Below are 21,520 nucleotides of genomic sequence, written 5' to 3'. Positions count from 1 at the left end.
AAGAGTTGTTTTTGATGTGCCAGCCTCTCATTTGTACCTGCCAATGTTAAATTTGCCCAGACCACACAATCAATATGTGAGATTATTTGCTGAGCTTTATATAAATATCATCAAACACACCTTGTAAATCTGGCCAGAGTTCCAGATCTGGCTTACCCTGTGAATTGCAGCAGCTGAAAATGTACACACATTTAGTCTTGATATGGGTACAGCGTGGTGGGCAGGCGAACAGACATCTGCATCCTACTGAGAACTAGACTACAGTAAAGACACATCTATCTGGTTTAAATAGCTGTATCAGTGTAATGTTACAAAGAGCCGTGTCTGCTGAGCTGAAAGGAAGCGATATAATTGACGTTAGAACGACACATGTTCAATTTTTGTGCTTTAAACAAACATTCAGGTTATGTTTGAAGTTGATTTTTCTTGGAAATTTTTATTTTACTTTGCTCCTGCTGGGGTCTATTTCAGCAGATGATGGAGGTTGCTCTGCTGTGGCAATGATGGTTGCTGTTTGTATGATGATAGCTTTATCATTGGTAATTTGAAGGTTATGTTATGGACACCAAGTGTCAATAATTTGCAGTGGGTCCATTCATGAATTTTCAGAGCTATTTGTCCTCTACACCAAATTAAATCTATTTTTGAGGTTACTCAAAACTGGGTATTCTTTTGCCCTTATGTTTTACATTATACCACCTTAACATGGTCCTAATGTGATATGTATATCGCTTGAAAGTGGTGTGTAACGCAAAAACTGTATTCTATAACATGTAAAAATTGCATTTGATTCTGAAATGCAATGTACAACATACTGATGGGAAATAAAAATACTTAAAAAAACAACAACAAAAAAACCCCTTAACATGGTCCTTATACAAGCATCAGTTGTAAAAATGCAATTAGATTCCTGTATGATGCTGTTTTCATCCAACATCTTAGAAGTATCAAATATTATAACAACAGGTCATATGCAACATATTGTTATGTTTGGGATTACACTTTCTTAGTAAAGTACAAATTCTCATACTTTTGGGATTGAGTCCAATCCGGGATTGGAACCCACACCCTCAGAGTCAGGCACCAAATCGCCAGCACACAAAGTCAGCCGCCTAACCCACTCAGCCACCACAACTCCCACAGGTCAAATGATCAATAAAACCAGGTACAAATATTTTTTAAAACCAAAAACCTTCAACATATCAAATATGCTTCTCAATATCAGGAATTGAAGAGATGTTTTTTCTACAATGTAAATTAAAGCTGTGGTGTGAGATATAAGTTGGTTCAAACTTAGACCCAGTTTGCTTTCATCTCCAGTAAAAAACCCTAAAGTAATTAATACATCTGTATGCTGATCTTGTCTTTTAAGAGGTTGAACAGGTGCACATGGGAACATCTTCTGTGCATGTGTGCACATGTTGCAGAGCCGCAACAGGTGCATGTTTATCAGCCTGAAACATCATCTTATATTTCTTGATAAGGCCAGATGAATTTTATTTCTTGTTTTACGGATCTGCCGGTCGTATTTTTTCAAGAATAAAAAAAAACTTCCCCACTCAAAAATTAAATCCTAATGTTAATCCGATATAAGTGAAATACTCTTGAAATCAGTGTAAAACCTAAACTCACTCTACTTAATTTGGGTTTAGTTAACATGGAAACTCATATGGCTTTTTGCTTTGACTGATGATTTCTCCCCCCCCTCCCCCTGCCTTTAGGTTTTCTGAGGACAAATCCATGAAACAATAAATAAACTTGGTCTGTCCTAACCTGTAGGAAATTTTTAAAGTGAATTTCCACATATATAATGCTATTTCTTAGATGACCTTATACATCAATATGTGCAATTTCATGGACAGGTGAGAAGTTTAAGAATGGATCCTTACATCTTCCCGTAATGTCTAATCTCATCCATCATTGGTTGTCTAGATATTTAATGATAATATTAATAAGGCCACTTATATAACGCTGAAGTTCACCTGCACGGGCATGCTCTTAGCGCAGACAACATAATTGACACTGTTACTCCGGATATCCCAAGCTGCCTGTGAGGTGCTAGAAGGTTAATAGTCACATGACTTATCCCACCGGGTACCCATTTTCTACTGGGTGAACAGAGTCAGTTTTGCACAAACTCACTTACCTAAGGTGAGACCACATGTGCCACGTGTACTTTGTTGTGGGGCAGGACGGAAGTCAGAGAAACTCTCAGGAGTAAAGCTGCCAAACATTTGGGTCAATCTGCAAAAACTCTGCATCAGTTACTGAAATAATGTCCAATGTATTTCCCTATTAAATTCCCATGTCATTTTCCTCATAAGTTCCTGTGTTCATCGAAGTAAACACAGTTCATTGTATGTTGTTGTAACCAGTGCCACCAGTAGGGCAGGATACACTCACCTTTACACAACGCCTGGTGTCGTCACTATTTGATAATGTTTTACAGACACATGCTTATGATATAGGTGGAATTAGACAAGATTTCTGTATTTGGCAGAGATTTCCTTTAAAATGGGCTCCATGTGTTGTATCCATGAGTGGATTCGAACCAGCGATTATGGAAAGATGAGCCAACACTTTAACCACTAAGCTACCAAGACACCCCTCTATAGTTGATATTCAAAATTAACTTCTGGTTCATCGACCTCTTGATTGCTTGGTTTGTCCACAGGGTGTGGACACTTGGCAGGAATACTGCTGTATGTCATTTGTTCTTCAGCAACCCATGCATGTCGTAAGAGGCGACCAACAGGATCGGGTGGTCAGGCTTGGTTGACACATGTCATCATGTCCAATTGCGTAGATCGATGCTCATGCTGTTGATCACTGGATTGTCTGCTCCAGACTCGATTATTTACAGACCTCTGCCACATAGCTGGAATATTGCCGAGTATGGTGTAAATCTAAACTCACTCGCTCTCTTTTGGCAGATTGTGAGAATACAGGTGCTACAGGCAGAGCACAACATGCTCACCCTTTTTTCAAGCACCTGTGTCATCACGGATTTTCAGTGATTCATTTTTATGATTTCTACTTCTATTACTCTCTTTACACCAAATAGAATCTGTATCTAAGGATTGACAAAACTCTGTATTCATTGTCACTGACATTATATATTTGCTTAACACAAGTCTGGAAGTTTATCACCGTTTACTGTCAGGAATGTCTATATATAATTAGAGGACATAGCAAGGTAATGAAGGTATATACTTTCTCTATGATGGGGTACTGCCCAATTGGTCAATGTATATCAAATGGTAAGGTCAGTGGTCAGCTTTTTGAAACACGTGTAGTTATACCATTGTCAGTATCTCAGTCTTGGTTACTTCTTCATCAGGAAGCAACATCGACATTTCCATGTATCCTTTACAAAATACAGTCACATCTAATGTCATTAAAAGGTCAAGGTCATCTTAGAGGTTATTGTGAAACATGGTTGTATCACTGATTGCCACTTATATCCTGAGACTCCGGTAATTGTTGGATCTTAAGAAGTTGTGGTAATTAAGGTCACTATCTGGAAGTAATATGTTTAGACTCGAAGTACATGGTGGTACATTAAGACTTTACGCTTTGAGGAAATAGCAGTGACGCAGTTGCTTCTGTTTTTGCATCTAAATGCAAACACTTCTAGTTGAATCATAATAATAGCAGAAGCTGAAATACATTTTTTTCATAGACACTATTCAAAGCAAACAAAGGTTTATGTTTTAAGTTTAACTTGATTTTTTTTATATTCAATCATTTGAAGTTGTAGGAAAGCATTATCACTGTGATTGTATGCACTAGTCAGTCTAAAGGAGTCTGACGTAAGGAGATGTTTGTTCATGCTCATTAGATGAGGCGACCTGTTGGAAAATTGGTACTATTACTCAAATCCATCATCAAAACGTAATCAGCTTGTATGTGTTTTTCATCGGCAGTTAGTACATCAGTGTAGAAGATATATTCAAACAACAAAATCAGAGACTGGTTCCAACAAGAACCAGTGAACATTGAGATTACATGACTCAAAGGGCAATAGTTTGTGTGATGTCATATGGAGTTGCACATATTGTTTAATAAACAAGAAAAATGTCTGATTCAGTTCCCTTCTTTGCACCAGTCGTTCCTCTGCGTTTTAAGGTGAACAATTGACTGGGTTTTGCATGTGTTTATGATGGGTATTATAGGATGCACTATCCTTTTCATGGAAACCTGGTATCATTACTGTTTGACAGATGTAGTTCATAAACAAACGCTCATGATATACCGTTAGTTGGAATCATATACCGGTATTCGATTCTGTTCTTGGCAGAGGTTTCATGTGGATTCGGAATATGTTTTCTCATTCTTATTCAGTGTCCGGCAGTGGTAGTGTCGTGCAGTCTGTGCATGGTGTGGATCTCCTCTGACTTCTGCGAGATATGACTGCCCTCACTTAGTTTATAATTTCATTATCACAAAGATGTACGGCATCATTTATGAAGTGGGAATGTATCAATAACAAACTGTTCGAATACTGACAATGGCTTGGGGTCTTAACACAGCAAGAAATATAAAAAACTATCAAAGGACAATTTCTTCAAAAAGAGGATTCATTCCCATGTAATAGAAGAAGCAGTTCCACACCAGCCAATAACTTTGAACAAGGAAATCTCTATCTTTGGTCAGTTTGTAGACTAACAACTAGTCTCTGAAATGAACATATTTTACAGAAAAAAGCTCATAGTAAAAAAAATGAAATATAATGGAAAGGATCCCTGAGACTTTCTTCATTTCCTGAAGCTGTGGAAATCTAGACTTGCCACATTTTCTAAACTTGCGTGGGTTTTCTTGGATATATTTGCTTCAGGGTTTTTATGACAAACTAGTCAGTTTGTTAACGACAAAGTTTTATTTTTGTCAGTAAATCATTATATTCTCAAAAGATTAGTAATTATTGATGATGGTGGTGGTGGTCGTGGTGAGTATTATCTATGCTCATCTGTTACTTTCTTGAAACCAGTTGTAAAATGAAATTCCAAATTGAACCATCTAACGTTCGTACTAGTAATAAGAATACTTCCATCAGTGGCCCATTTTTTTGTAATAAGTAAAAATCTTTGGGGATTTTATATAGTAATTGAGAATATTTTTTCTATGTGGATGAGAGATTGGGTGGTGTAAGTGTGGCACTATTTTCCTAACGAAGATCTATCAGCTGTCACTGGCTGTAGTCACATTAACTCCGTCACTATTTCCCCAAAGTCTTCACGGCATTTTCCATGTTACATTTTTGCCGCTAGCATGAATGTTAGCTAACGCAGATGGAAATTGTCCACACCGTATCATCACAAAAGTCTCATTCTCTTTTTTCCCCAGGCGTGATATCTTCTTGATGACTGTCCTCGCAAGCTGGTAATCAGCTGCTGTGTAATAAACCGCCATTACTTTCTCCCAAGTGGTTGCTTGTAAATAGCATTTATGATGAAATCTCTTGGGAGTTACCTCCCTTGAGCCACACTATTACCAGTGTGTGTCGTGCTGGTTTTGGTGATATATGGATTTACAGATTATAAAGACAACGTCTCATGAAAAAGAGAGATGAGTCTATACATATTGGATTACGATCTCTGATATCGTTTTGTGAGAAAAAGATTAAGTCTGGCAAACTTTGTTTTTCTGGACCAGAGTGTGCATAAGGTGGAATGCCTGAAGTCATGAATATGGCATTTGCGTGCCATTTCAGTATGGTAATATATGTTGATGAGTCTGTGAGAAAGAATTGATTTTCAAAGGAATTATTTTCAGCCTACACATGGCCTAATGTCAGACGTGTCGTGGTTGGAAGTAGGGATCCTTTCACTTCATGAGTTTATGGAAAGATTTGATTATTGGAAAGGGTTGTTGAGAAAACACTACTTAGATTAACATGCGTATAAGGCAAGGATAAGGATCTGAAACACATTCTAAGAGAGAGAAGATCATCTGTAAAACAATCTTACTTTCTCTTTCATTCAATTTATCATTATGTGTAGTTACACTGAAGTGAGCTCATTCAAAGGAAAGACTATTTTTGGATATGTTTTGTGGATACTGATGACTATCGAAAATAAAAAGGGACAGGATAAAATCTGAAAATCACTATTTGGATTACTTAGAGGAATGCTAACTGATTCATTACGAGACAATGGGTGAGTGAGTGAGTATGGTTTTATGCCGCTTTTAGCAATATTCCAGCAATATCACAACAGGGGATATCAGAAATGGGCTTCACACTATGTACCTATGTGGGGAATCGAACCCAGGTCTATGGCGTGGCAAGCGAACGCTTTAACCACTAGACTAACCCAACCGCGCCATGTGTTATTGGAAACTTCAGGAGCATGATGATAACATGATGATCAAGGAAGCTTGGTTTCCTTTCTTTATACAAGAACAAGTCAATCTTGTGAGCAGGTAGATGTAACAATTATATTTTCCATGATGTGAGGGTGTGTTTATTGTTCTTGATCAATTGTCAGCTGAAATAGAGTGAATGAAATGAGGATCAAAGATTGGATTGCAACATAAGCGTCATATCAAGCAATAAATGAACCATGATTTAAGAAAGAGTGTTTAAAGTGCAATATCATGGGAATGCCATTAAATTGCAACAAAATCTTCAAGAAAATGTTTCTTGTTTACCAACATACCAGGGAGTGATGTACCCATAAAAACTTCTTCTCTGTTTGCCAATAAAACTATTTGGGCATGAAAAATGTGTGTGTATCAGCTGAAACATTGTCATGACCTGTTGGCCATGGAGTATGACAAACTTGTCATTAGAGCATATGTATTTTTATAGTTCAAAGGCTAACTGCTCATGAAGCCCGTGTTTCAAGAATGATTATATTTTTCAAAATAATGGTAGAGTCCTGTAATAATGGTACTTAGAGAAGGATTTGAAGGCAAAAGCATCCTAATCCCCAAATCATTGTCAACATCGGTGTGTGTCCCATCAAACCAATCTGAGAGACATTCTTCTGTCATTCCCAGACAAGTAACGAAATTTTCCAGAGACCAATTAAGAGGCCCAAATCCATTTTAATTACCAAATCTAAGTTCAAACCGTGTTTCTCATGATTCACTGCATTGAATCCAGCCAATGATCATTGGTCCGTCCCTGTTCGACTTCAGTTGTTAATGGCTGTCGCTTCCAACTGTATTAGTCTGAGAGTAATCAAGTGAAACTGGCTACGAGAAATAATTCAATCTTTTTCCTCGGTGTTGTTAGGAACGTCCAATCAAAGATAGCACAAGTCACATGTCTAACCCATCATTACAGGCCCAAGTAGAGTTTTATTTGATATTGTCTAGCGGTTTGCATGAAGAGGATACCCACAGGTTTTAACCGATCACAGATTAGCGCGCTAGGTTTGTGACGTTTATGGGAAGTCTACTGGTAGACATGGGAGGCATTAGGGACGGTATAATAGCTCGACCAAACAGCATTACTGCGATCACATTTCGTACTGAAGGGAGATAAATCCATATCTCCCCTATGTGTTTCTTGAAAGTGATGTGATCATACTCACAGTTGTGAAAAAAGCAAATTTTATGCCTTTGATGTTGACAAACTGAGAAAACAAATAATGGTAATGTATTTGATGTATATAACGCCAGTGGAATGTAAGCTTCAAAGGGTGGTCTTATAATAAAAACTATCTGTTTCACTTTCAAAACTGTTAGCTTCTGAATACTTTATAATGGCAGAAGTCCACTACACAAAGTGCAGAAGGGAGGAAATATCTTTTTATGTTGAAATTGTAAAACATTTAAAAGGGTTTGGTAGGAGTTGGAGAATTCTTATTGGAGCTCCGGGGATTGAATTACATTGAAGATATATCAAACTGAGGTAATAAGGTTTTAATTGTCTCCATGTGTTGTTTAATGTTCGGATGGTAGTCACTGTACAGGAATCTGTGATTTGGGGACCGGAGTTGTAACGCATGCAGATATGATTGAAAATATACGCATTGAAAAAAGCAGCACACTGTAAATATATGCGATATAACCATTTCCATGATCATAAGAATTCTCTGCCAAAAGATGCGTCCACTGATTCCATGTATGTTATAAACATGTGTTTATGAATCACTATCAACTGGTGAGGATACCAGGTATTCACCTCAATGTGTGCTGCCATGTTAATGGGTAAAGTCTGAAAGGCAAATCAGTTGTTCATTTAAAGCCAGGATAAAACAAGGGCTGATTTGTGTACAAGTCATTGTACTGTGTTTGAGTTGGATGATCTTCCACAGGTAGACTTGATTCCTTTAAATCTACCTGCACACACATCTGGAACATAACATTAATTCCTTTAATCTTCCTGACACAGACACCTTCGACAACGTTATTTCCTGCATCCTCAACTACACCTTAACCTTCAGCATGTCTTTCAATCCTTTATCCTCACCTACACACAACATTCAATCCTTTATCCTCACCTACACACACCATTCAATCCTTTAACCTCACCTACACACAACATTCAATCCTTTATCCTCACCTACACACATTCAATCCTTTATCCTCACCTACACACACCATTCAATCCTTTATCCTCACCTACACACAACATTCAATCCTATATCCTCACCTACAACATTCAATCCTTTATCCTCACCTACACACACCATTCAATCCTTTAACCTCACCTACACACACCGTTCAATCTTTAAACCTCACCTACACACAACATTCAATCTTTTAACCTCACCTACACACAACATTCAATCCTTTAACCTCACCTACACACACCATTCAATCCTTTAACCTCACCTACACACAACATTCAATCTTTTAACCTCACCTACACAACATTCAATCTTTTAACCTCACCTACACACAACATTCAATCCTTTAACCTCACCTACACACAACACATTCTTTAATCTCACCTACACACAACATTTCACCCCGCCAACATTCTTTAACCTCACCTACACACAACATTCAATTCTTTAATCTCACCTACACACAACATTCAATCTTTTAACCACACCTACCCGCAACATTCAATTCTTTAACCTCACCTACACACAACATTCAATCTTTTAACCTCACCTACACACACCATTCAATCTTTTAACCTCACCTACACACAACATTCAATTCTTTAACCTCACCTACACACAACATTTAATCCTTTAGCCTCACCTACACACACATTTCAACACAACATTCAATCCTTTAATCCTACACAACACATTCACTCAGTTACCTCCTAAACCTCATCCTTGACAGTGTTACTAGGTATGGGATAAAAACTTCATTCACCCTCGTCCCACCAAGGACCACATGAACCTGCCTACACATTCCGGTTGTCACAGGGATTGTTTGTGAAGTTTGGAGTAGATTGATCGTTTATTGTCCCCAAACAGAATTAAAACTGAATTAATACATCATCAACTGGGATGCGCACACTTCATTACCGAACCCCCGATACAAACACTACACCATACATTTTCTCCCACTTGATCAAATAAGAGTTTTCTCTGGCACATTGTCAAATGTTGCTTCAATGGTCATCTTACGCTGAAACAGCATGGTGCCCGTAATGCTTGGCCCATATTGGGATGCTTAAGTGGGATTTTGACGTGGGATTCGGAAGAATAGCTTGCCTTCTGCACCACATGATTGATTGGTTTGGAGAAGGGGGATTTCAGCAGAAAAGTAATTCTGTTACAGATGGCACGCTTGGGGACTAGGTCTGACCGAAACGTCAGGAAAGGCTATTGCTCGGAATCACAATGCTATGGATTACGCACAGAATAAATGGTGTGAAAGAAGATCGTCTGGAGAGGGAGCAAATGTTTTCTATTTGAATATTGCAGAATAAATGATATCTGTCTCGACCACGCGATATACTTGAGGAGATGCACAGAACGAGAAAATTAGATTACTCGCTGAGTACGTTCTATGATAGAGAGACAAAGTTATGGCCATCATCCACCATAGAATTGCAAATCTCCCGAGTTCTAGATCAAATAGCCATACATGTAGATTGAAGATTTACCACAAATTGAACTAGGCAAATGTAAAAAAGCAAAAGGCAATTTAACAAAGAGATTAAATTATGCATTTTAGAATAAAAGCAAAGGTTGCATACATTGGCCAATTTCACAAATTCATTTTAACTACAAAACTTGATTTTTAAGTTAGGGATTGACTATATTTGGTCTAGAAAATATAAGATAAAAGACATAATATTCAGTACAATAAACACCTAATATAAATTTGGACTTTAAAATCTGTACTTTGATGTAAGTGTTTTTGTGAAGTCAAAAGGTTTAAAATGTGAAATTGTCTTAATAATTATAAAAACAGATTGACATATCATTTTTAATAGATACAAAGGTTTACTGTCTTTACTTATGAGTACTCCACTGATTGCTTCAGTGAATTCTTTATATTTATCAAAAGCAAATGTTTCAATTTTAAGAATTTCTCAAATGCTGGGTCATCGTTTCCTTTGCATTGCATGGATACACACAAGAATGATAGATCTGCCAGTGAATCTCTCCTGAGCAAGATCAAAGCAGAGTGGTGAATTTGATATAAGAACTCCCAAGGATGTGTTGTCTGTTGAGGCCACTTGGAAACCTACAAATGTATAGCAGAGGTTCATTAGTCTATAGATGCTCTAAGGGCAGATGTATGGCCCAGTGGTTTAAGCATTGGCTTGTCACACTCAAGACCTGTGTTTGGATTCATCAAGTGGGTACAGTGTTAAGCCAATTCTTATAATGTAAAACTATCCTCATTTCTTCTGAATGTGCGCGAGGTTACCATATCCCCAATCAGTCTGTCATTCACTGTCTCAGCTGTGGGAAACATGATCACCCCATTATTGAATTGCTGCAGGATTCACAGTCTGCATCTCTTACTGACTGCAAATCATTACTGACCAAACCTCTTCTTTAAAGGCCTATTATGTAATCCTTAGTTCATGGTAAGAGAACTTTGAAAAAAGGTTTCAGATTGACAACAAAAATCAGTATCAATAACAGGACTTGGAAGGAGTTGTGAGAACACCAAGAAAAAACTTCCTGACAGATAAAATATGTTGTATGTGTACCGGGAACAAGATACTGCTGATCAGATTGTTTTTAGCTTTGTTGTATAATGCTGCACTCGCAATATTCTAACTACCTGGTATATGTGGTATATGACAACGATCTGTGATTATTTGAGTCTGGACCAGACAATCCAAGTAAATGACATCTTGAGCATCGATCTACGCAAATGGGACATGTGTCAACCAAGTCAGCGAGCCTGACTACCCAATTCCGTATAATAAACAAGAAGGTATACACATTTATCACTTAAGTATATTTGTTAATGCATCAAAATATATATTGTCATGACGATTCTCAGTCATGATTTTGCATAACACAAATATGCCATCAAAAAAATACAAAATTATTTTTTTGCACCTGTAATGTTTTGAAAGTTGCCAGCAAGAATCTGATCAAGCCAAAACAACACTCACTGGCACTATTAAAACACTGTCATTGGCCAGTTAGAATCAGTTTGGGATGAAAGGTTTTCCAGCTGTTGCTACCAAAAGTGGCATCTCTACTGAGTACAGTGTTGTCATGTCTGCCCTGTTTCACCATTTTTGCACAAGGAACAAATAATTGCACCCTTTTTGATCCGTCATGTGACAAAGTTTTAGTCAAACATTTGCAGTAAGTTAAGTTCTGAATTCACAACAATCTTTTAATCCATGTATTTTGTGTCAAACTTTCATATGTCAAACATACAATTATCTCAAAGTACAAGCTTGGTCCATTCTCAGGGTTTCTACATTCATCATTTTTCGGTTGTGTCGAACTTTAGAGAGCTCAAAGTATGTATGTAGGTCCCTTTGTCTTCGACACAACAATGTAACGCTTATAATTGTTGTCACTTTATTTACATAACTGCAGTAAGTCACAATGAAAGATATTGCATGGTGAAAATGAAGCACCATTTGCAATGTTTAAAGTACATACAAAAATTATGATTTTATTTATGTTCTTAAAGACTAAGCTCCATGAGTGGGAAGATGTGACATCTCTGTTCATGACAGAGTTGCACTAAATATAGAGTTATGTAGATGTTTCTGAATATCTGTCTGATTTTCTCTCTAAAGTATCACACTGGCTTCAAAAAATCTTTGTAATCACAACCATACCTTGCTATGTTAATTAAATAAAATCAGCATTTGAAACTGCCCTCTTTGAGATTTGAGAAAGAACGGTATAGCATTATCACTGATGTGATGCTGCTCAAGGCCAGTTGCACTGCAAAAGTTGAAAATGTCATGATTGTTGTTTTTGTATGAGATGTATTACATGTCAGTTTTTGGAGTATCATTGAATTGCTTATTGGTATTACTTCAAATTTAAATTAATCAAAATGTGCCTCGAGAAAATTTCACCTAAATGTTTTAGGTTTTTTTCAATCATTGTAATATTATATTCATTGGGGATCAATTATCAGTTGAACAAATTATTAAAGTACACAAATAATATGTCATAAAAAATTCATAAGTATAAACCTGAGATGGTAATGTCTAGGTTAAAAAGCTTGTAACTTGTGCAGGTAATGTGTCCATGAGACATCGATATATGAGCAGGGGCGGTGGGGTAGCCTAGTGGTTAAAGCGTTGGCTCGTCACGCCGAAGAACAGGGTTCGATTCCCCACATGGGCACAATGTGTTAAGCCCATTTCTGTGTCCCCCGCCGTGATATTGCTGGAATATTGCTAAAAGCGGCGTAAAACTAAACTCAGTCAGTCAGTCGATATATGAGCAAAGGACAGATGAGAGGCTGTCTTCATCGCAGGTGTGCTTTGAATACACCTCAAAAACCTAGATTGTGTCAAGATGCAGGATCACATGTCCGTGGGTAGGACATTAACTTAATGATATGGATCAAACCTCTAAACCTAAGCTGCTTATTAGTAGTTATATTTTTTCTGAAAAATCTATATTGCTTAAAACACAAGCATGTGAAATAGTATTCATAAAGATTCGTGATTTGTTTGTAGTTAAAAACATAAACTGTTGTGTGGGCAGATTATTCACATTATGTGGAGCTAAAACTTGATAGCCAATTGAAATATGACATTTTAGTATGTAAATTTAAACTCATTTGACATTTCATTCTGTAATTTAAATTCTGTTTCTCAAATCTGATTTTCATGTCTATTTGCAGTAAAAATACATATCTTTATAAATGATTAAAAAGAGGAATTTACATGATTAAAAAGAAAAAAAAACTTGTGTTTTTCTCTATCTGAAGGATTCTATGAAATATATGTTTTTCCCTGTTGGATAATTACAAAATTTATATGGAAGAACAAAATTGCTGCCCACATTACATTACAGTAGTAATTCAAGTTTTGACAGCCTTCTTCAAAAATTGAAACAGCATGGTTGTTTTCTTAAGGATATGAAGCACTTTAAATTCACAATATAATAGACTTGAATATATCTGTGCTAGCCAGTCTACTGAATAGCTAAAACACAAAGTTTATGCATACAAGATTTTCCTTGCTTAAAAAAATGAAAAAGCAATAACTTGTTTTGGGGTCTGTTGTATTCCAAACACACTATTGTGTTTTTTCCTGTTTAATTTTCTCGTTTGATCTAATAAAGTCGTGACAGACAGGAAAGAAGAAATATTCCTGGGAGTAAAGGGCCCATAAATATGGATGAAGCCATTGATGGATTACAGTTATTATGAGTGGGATTTTTTGGGGGTCTTTTTCCATCAATGTTTTTTTAATGAAATCTTAGATCTGAGAGTGAATTGTTAATGCTTTTATTCAATATTTGCTTTCAGACTGAAATAGCGAAAAGACTAAATGCAATTTGTGCCCAAGTCATCCCGTTTTTATCCCAAGAGGTAAGTTCACAGGTCATGTTATAATTTCTGTTTCAAACTAACCATCCAAGCTGAAGGATGGATATGTCCATTTTGATTAGATGGAATGTGTAATCATGCAAATGTTATATTCACTGTATCCATAGCTATGTGGGAATTCCAAAAGATAATTACTGTGACAGTGTTTTGAAAATTGTATCCACATTATACAAGACTTGTATGCATATCATTATATGGGTTGTTTCAGTTTCCAGCCTGTCAGCTTACGGTTGGTTTGTCCATCACATTGGGAATTATTGACAATACCTTGAATAAATATTTTTATATTGATCTCATTCATGTTTTCTATGTATTACAAGTAAGGCTAGAATAAATCCCCTAGGGTATTATGCATTATTGAACTTGAAATAACATTTCTCCACTGTTTGAGATATTTATGTGAATCTGCTTAAGACATCAAGAGGATATTAGCAAAGTTATATCACATTTTATGTTCAATATATCTGTTTTGTTGACACTATTTATGTTCTCCTTTGGTCATGTTGTTTTTATTGTTCATGAACTCAAGTGATTTAGCATCATATTGTATGTGTATATAGTCCTGAAACTGGCAATCTTAAGGCAAGGAAGTGATGGATTTTTTTATATGAATTCAAAATGTATAAATCCATATTCCAGCTGGGGGCAGTCTGGGCTTATCTCAGGTGGCACAATTTGCTGTGCGTATGACCCGTGAAGATCCGGGTTAGAATTGGTCTTCACCAAACAGACTGTCACTGTGGTGTAGTGGTTAGAGCGTCTGCCTGAAGAGCGGAAGGTCGCGGGTTCGATCCTCGGCCACGTCATACCAAAAGACGTTAAAATATGGTACTTGTTGATCCCTGCCTGGCACTCGGCATTAATGGGTACAACAAGAACTGGTCGGCTCGGAGTCAGTATAATGTGCATGTGTAGGGCATTCATGCTTAATTGTGGCATGGTATCTCAGTGGGCTAGCACTATAAAACCAGCTTCAGTCTGGGCTAGTACAAGCAGCCACACATACACACTCATGCATGTCGTCATATGAGCGAAATATTCTTAAGTGTGACGTTAAACCCCATTTCACCACATCTCACCTCTTCACCACCCATGCTTGTCATAAGAGGCAACTAACTGGATCGGGTGGTCGGACTCCCTTACTTGGTTGACATGTGTCATCATAGCCCAGTTGTGTAGCTCGATGCTCATGCAGTTGATCACTGGATCTTTACATATTTACTGATTGCCCCCATATAGCTGGAATATTGCTGAGTGCAGCATTAAACAACAAACACTCCAACTACATACAGTTATAACAGCCGTAGTGGTAAGAACTTGGTGAAACAGGGCCCAGAAACTTATAACATCAGTCCAAACCACCAGCTCCTCCTGATAGTGTTTCTAGGTTTGTCTACAGCATATCCATGTTCAGTTGTTTCCATTACACTGCAGACTTATTTCCAACATCAAGTTGACATGCTGTGGTATAACTGACATGCTGTTCAGAGCAGTGTTATACCAAACTCAATCATTCTCTCATTTTCTGCCCAAAAACATGTATGATTCCCCATTGAGGTTATACAGCAAGGGTAGGTAACTCTTAACACAATTAAATGATTTTCTGAGATGAGTTGACATTTTACTATCTTTTTCTAAAACAATTTAAAAGTGAAGGAGAATCAGAAAGTTTGCATCATATTTATCTTGTGAAAGACTAATTGATTTTAAAAGCCAAATGTCTGTTAAAATGGAATGTTCTGAGAAATATTCAGTTGAAGTAAATTAACAGTTTAGTAAAACTACAAGTTTGACTTTTAACGCGTCAAAGATTTTTTACATATGTGTCCATTCTCTGTCAAGTGGAGTTTATTTTAATGCATCAAAAGCAGTAATCCTGAAAGTGGTTTGTGTAAATAATGGTAAGCTGGTGCTGATCACTTTATGCAGATTTTCACCAAAAGCAATGATAATAATATTGAATAAACTTTTGAATAAAATATATAGAATACATAGCAAGCATAAGGTCAGATATACAGGAACTCTTTTTACAACTAAACAGCGTAAGAACAGGATTACTTCATCATTAACATTTATCATTGTTGTATTTCCTATGTTCCATGCTCTAGGTTATGTTGGGGCGGTGGGGTAGCCTAATTGTTAAAGTGTTGGCTCGTCACGCCGAAGACCCGGGTTCGAATCCCCACATGGGTACAATGTGTGAAGCCCATTTCTGGTGTCCCCCGCCGTGATGTTGCTGGAATATTGCTAAAAGCAGCATGAAACCAAACTCAGTCAGTCTAGGTTATGTATTTGCATTGGGTAAAAAAATACAAACTAACGCAGTGTATTTGCAACATCTCGTCACATCTGCGATGTTTGTCTGTTTTGCAGTACACTCATAAAATATCACACTCAAAAGAGTTTATGGTTTATCTGTCGTGGCTTTTGCAGCTAATGATTACCATTATTGTGTTGTGACAGAATTACACAACTGACTACCTACATCATTCAGATGGAGACTAAAAACTTACCATCGAGCTAAAGGCCTCCAACAATGTTTAGCTTTATGCTTATTGTGATCTTTATGATTATCACTATATGATAGGTATTCACGGACACGTGGTTTTCGATAAGTCAGAATCGTACAATAGGCTTTGCTTTTAGTAGAAATTTCTTATGAATATGGAGATGGCTTTTGTTGCTTTTATTTATACTTTTGGTTGTTAATCTTGTTCAGATATGCCTGGCTCACTGGGTTCATTGTGATCATCAGATAAGATCCACATTTTGTTATAGTTTTGCTTAAGTGCTTGTGGAGATTTCAGTTGTAGTGGAGCATTTGCATATCTGTAGTAGATATATGTGGCCAAACACAGTTCCATATTCATCAGCAATCTGTACTAGCGAGATAGTGGGTGAGTGATGTGACATGACATGACGTGACTGAGTGACTTGACGTGAGTGAGTATGGTTTTACCCAGCTGTTGCAATATTCCAGCAACATCACGGCAGAGGACACCAGAAATAGGCTTCACACATAGTACGAAAAGCAGTTTCCATTGTACAATTCCAGTATATCATAAGCATGTTTTAATGAATGCCTACCAAATAGTGATAATATATGAGGTGCTCATGAACAGTATATCCTCTCCCTAAGACACATGATAAAGGAAGGTCAGTATGACAGTATTAGATACTGTCACAGATATTTGCAATGAAAAACAAAACTATTATCACATCATCATAATATTGTCTAAAATATTCAATAAATAAATCCTGTTATTTTATGTTTAGTTCACTTGTATCCACAAACTAAAAGTAAAATAATATTTTTCATATTTGATGTGATTTGATAATTTAATACACCTGTAAAATCAAATTAGCACATGTATATATTCTTTGACAGCAGTGAACGGCCAACAGAGATCTTATGAAAGTAGTTATTCAAACATGACAAGATAATAATGTACTCGTCAAGACACATCTGATTTCATTGATGTCAGAAATGGTAATCATTATCTGTAATCATAATGTACATGTTCACTGATAAGTATACACATGATAATGGAGTGAAATGACATTAGCTTATCTCGAACATGGTACACTGATAGGTTTCTTGAAGATATTAGCATCTAGTTTATCCTTATCAAGATGAAAGGATGCTATCAAGATAGGTGAAGGAAATGGAGGATGGCACAGACAGATGAATACTCTCAACTGATAAACAGAACAGATCTAATTCATTAAGCATTAATAAAGTAGTACTTGGAGATAATCTAAACCTACTGTTTCTTATGAGTAAATGGAACTCAGGTTGTCACTGTTGGTGTGTAGTGAAGTCAAATGGGTGGAACATGTTCCTGACTGTGTGGTTAGTGCTCACTACATCAATAACTCGTTTGCCTGTGGTGTCAAGCCCGGTAATCACTGGTTTGCCTGTGCCAAGCCTGGTAATCACTGGTTTGCCTGTATCAAGCCCGGTAATCACTGGTTTGCCTGTATCAAGCCCGGTAATCACTGGTTTGCCTGTATCAAGCCCGGTAATCACTGGTTTGCCTGTATCAAGCCCGGTAATCACTGGTTTGCCTGTGGTGTCAAGCCTGGTAATCACTGGTTTGCTGTGTTAAGCCCGGTAATCACTGGTTTGCTGTGTCAAGCCTGGTAATCACTGGTTTGCCTGTATCAAGCCCGGTAATCACTGGTTTGCCTGTGGTGTCAAGCCTGATAATAACTGGTTTGCCTGTGGTTCAAGCCTGGTAATCACTGGTATGCTGTGGAGTCAAGCCTGGTAATCACTGGTTTGCCTGTGCCAAGCCTGGTAATCACTGGTTTGCTGTGTCAAGCCTGGTAATCACTGGTTTGCCTGTGGTATCAAGCCTGGTAATAACTGGTTTGCTGTGTTAAGCCTGGTAATCACTGGTTTGCTGTGTCAAGCCTGGTAATCACTGGTTTGCCTGTATCAAGCCCGGTAATCACTGGTTTGCCTGTGGTGTCAAGCCTGATAATTAATAACTGGTTTGCTGTGTCAAGCCTGGTAATCACTGGTTTGCCTGTATCAAGCCTGGTAATCACTGGTTTGCCTGTGTCAAGCCTGGTAATCACTGGTTTGCCTGTGTCAAGCCTGGTAATCACTGGTTTGCTGTGTCAAGCCTGGTAATCACTGGTTTGCCTATGGTATCAAGCCTGGTAATCACTGGTTTGCTGTGTCCAGCCTGATAATAACTGGTTTTTGCAAGTGTCAAGCCTGGTAATCACTGGTTTGCTGTGTCAAGCCTGGTAATCACTGGCCCCTGTAATCACTCACTGGTTTGCTGTGTCAAGCCTGGTAATCACTGGTTTGCTGTGTCAAGTGTAATCAAGTTTGCTATCAAGGTAATCACTGGTTTGCCTGTGGTGTCAAGATAATAACCTGGTAATCAAGCCTGGTAATCTGGTTTGCTGTGTCAAGCCTGGTAATCACTGGTTTGCCTGTATCAAGCCCGGTAATCACTGGTTTGCCTGTGGTGTCAAGCCTGATAATAACTGGTTTGCTGTGTCAAGCCTGGTAATCACTGGTTTGCTGTGTCAAGCCTGGTAATCACTGGTTTGCTGTGTCAAGCCTGGTAATCACTGGTTTGCCTGTATCAAGCCCGGTAATCACTGGTTTGCCTGTGGTGTCAAGCCTGGTAATCACTGGTTTGCTGTGTCAAGCCTGGTAATCACTGGTTTGCCTGTGTCAAGCCTGGTAATCACTGGTTTGCTGTGTCAAGGTAATAACCTGGTAATCACTGGTTTGCTGTGTCAAGCCTGGTAATCACTGGTTTGCCTGTATCAAGCCAAAGTAATCACTGGTTTGCCTGTGGTGTCAAGCCTGATAATAACTGGTTTGCTGTGTAATCACTGGTATGCTGTGTCAAGCCTGGTAATCACTGGTTTGCCTGTATCAAGCCTGGTAATCACTGGTTTGCTGTGTGGTAATCAAGCCTGGTAATCACTGGTTTGCTGTGTCAAGCCTGGTAATCACTGGTTTGCTTTGCCTGGTAATCACTGGTGCCTGTATCAAGCCCGGTAATCACTGGTTTGCCTGTGGTGTCAAGCCTGATAATTAATAACTGGTTTGCTGTGTCAAGCCTGGTAATCACCGGTTTGCCTGGTAATCACTGGTTTGCCTGGTGTCAAGCCTGGTAATCACTGGTTTGCCTGTGCCAAGCCTGGTAATCACTGGTTTGCTGTGTCAAGCCTGGTAATCACTGGTTTGCCTATGGTATCAAGCCTGGTAATCCAGCCTGATAATAACTGGTTTGCTGTGTGCCTGGTAATCACAAGCCTGGTAATCACTGGTTTGCCTGTATCAAGCCCGGTAATCACTGGTTTGCCTGTGGTGTCAAGCCTGATAATTAATAACTGGTTTGCTGTGTCAAGCCTGGTAATCACCGGTTTGCCTGTATCAAGCCCAGTAATCACTGGTTTGCCTGTGGTGTCAAGCCTGATAATAACTGGTTTGCTGTGTCAAGCCTGGTAATCACTGGTTTGCTGTGTCAAGCCTGGTAATCATTGGTTTGCTGTGTCAAGCCTGGTAATCATTGGTTTGCCTGTGTCAAGCCCAGTCATCACTGGTTTGCCTGTGGTGTCAAGCCTGATAATAACTGGTTTGCTGTGTCAAGCCTGATAATCACTGGTTTGCTGTATCAAGCCTGATATTCACTGGTTTGCTGTGTCAAGCCTGGTAATCACTGGTTTGCCTGTATCAAGCCCGGTAATCACTGATTTGCCTGTGGTGTCAAGCCTGATAATAACTGGTTTGCTGTGTCAAGCCTGGTAATCACTGGTTTGCCTGTATCAAGCCCAGTAATCACTGGTTTGCCTGTGGTGTCAAGCCTGATAATAACTGGTTTGCTGTGTCAAGCCTGGTAATCACTGGTTTGCTGTGTCAAGCCTGGTAATCACTGGTTTGCCTGTGTCAAGCCCAGTCATCACTGGTTTGCCTGTGGTGTCAAGCCTGATAATAACTGGTTTGCTGTGTCAAGCCTGATAATCACTGGTTTGCTGTATCAAGCCTGATATTCACTGGTTTTCTGTGTCAAGCCTGATAATAACTGGTTTGCTGTGTCAAGCCTGGTACTCTCTGGTTTGCTGTGTCAAGCCTGGTACTCTGTGGTTTCCTTCGTCAGGCCTGGTAATCACTGATTTGCTCTATCAAACCTGGTAATCACTGGTTTGCTGTGTCAAGCCTGGTAATCACTGGTTCGCTGTGTCAAGCCCGGTAATCACTGGTTTGCCTGTGTCAAGCCTAGTTATCTCTGGTTTGCTGTGTCAGCCTGATAATAACTGGCTTGCTGTGTCAGACCTGATAATAACTGGTTTGCTGTGTCAGACCTGATGATCTCTGGTTTACATGCTTCAAGATGATAATAACTGGTTTGTCTGCTTCAAATATGATGACAAATTGGATCATCTGTCATCATCAGGGAGTATGACTCTAAGGTGAATCAAACATTTGATTAAGACCAGAATCACTTCAAGGCTTTATTACCACATTAAACACTGTCAACCTCACCCACTCATCGTTATCTTGATGTTTTCTACATTTTCTCTACTTTTACATTCCATATAAAGCAAACATAAATAATTGTTTAGAAAATGTTTGTTTGTGTAACAACTTTATCAGTTGGTAGCCAAACAATATTGATTATGTAGAGACATTATTTGTGTGAGTGAAGCAGGAGACATGGGCTTTATATGCATCTAACAGCTTGCGGCTGATTGGCAATACCAGTGAGCAACATCAGTTGACAATAAGTGATTACAGTAGATGCTATCTCAGCTGTATCCTGGGTAGCTGTTTCATTAGACAGTTCTGTAAACAGCATGGATGCTCACCTTGACAGGTAATTAGGGGTGGGTATTGCAGAGAATTTTCATATTGCGATATATTGCGATGCGAAAGCATATATGTATTGCAATATATTGCAAGAAGTTATTTTTAACAAAAACCTACTTATTATCGAGTTAATGCTTGATTTATAAAGCAAAAAACACAACAAAATCACTATGCTTGATTAGGCTGTAATAAAACTTTTAATCATGACAAAATAGAAATGTAAATAATGTTTGGCACAAATGAAGCAAGGAAAGG

General features: G+C 38.2%; 1 protein-coding gene across 1 annotated transcript in view; it reads left to right on the top strand.

The window, feature by feature from the left end:
- Positions 1–21,520, top strand: part of LOC124290983 (transducin-like enhancer protein 1) — an 80,695-nt gene that overhangs the window by 27,565 nt on the left and 31,610 nt on the right. Inside the window, exon 5 of the mRNA XM_046727843.1 lies at positions 13,843–13,905. Coding sequence (XP_046583799.1) covers positions 13,843–13,905 — 63 coding nt within the window. The remainder of the gene's footprint in view (positions 1–13,842; positions 13,906–21,520) is intronic.

The sequence above is a fragment of the Haliotis rubra genome, unplaced genomic scaffold (genome assembly GCF_003918875.1).
Source record: "Haliotis rubra isolate DU_JTF1 unplaced genomic scaffold, ASM391887v1 Scf48, whole genome shotgun sequence".
Taxonomy (NCBI): Eukaryota; Metazoa; Mollusca; class Gastropoda; order Lepetellida; family Haliotidae; genus Haliotis; species Haliotis rubra.
The sequence above is the reverse complement of the archived record's forward strand: the minus strand, read 5'-3'. Positions and strand labels throughout refer to the sequence as shown.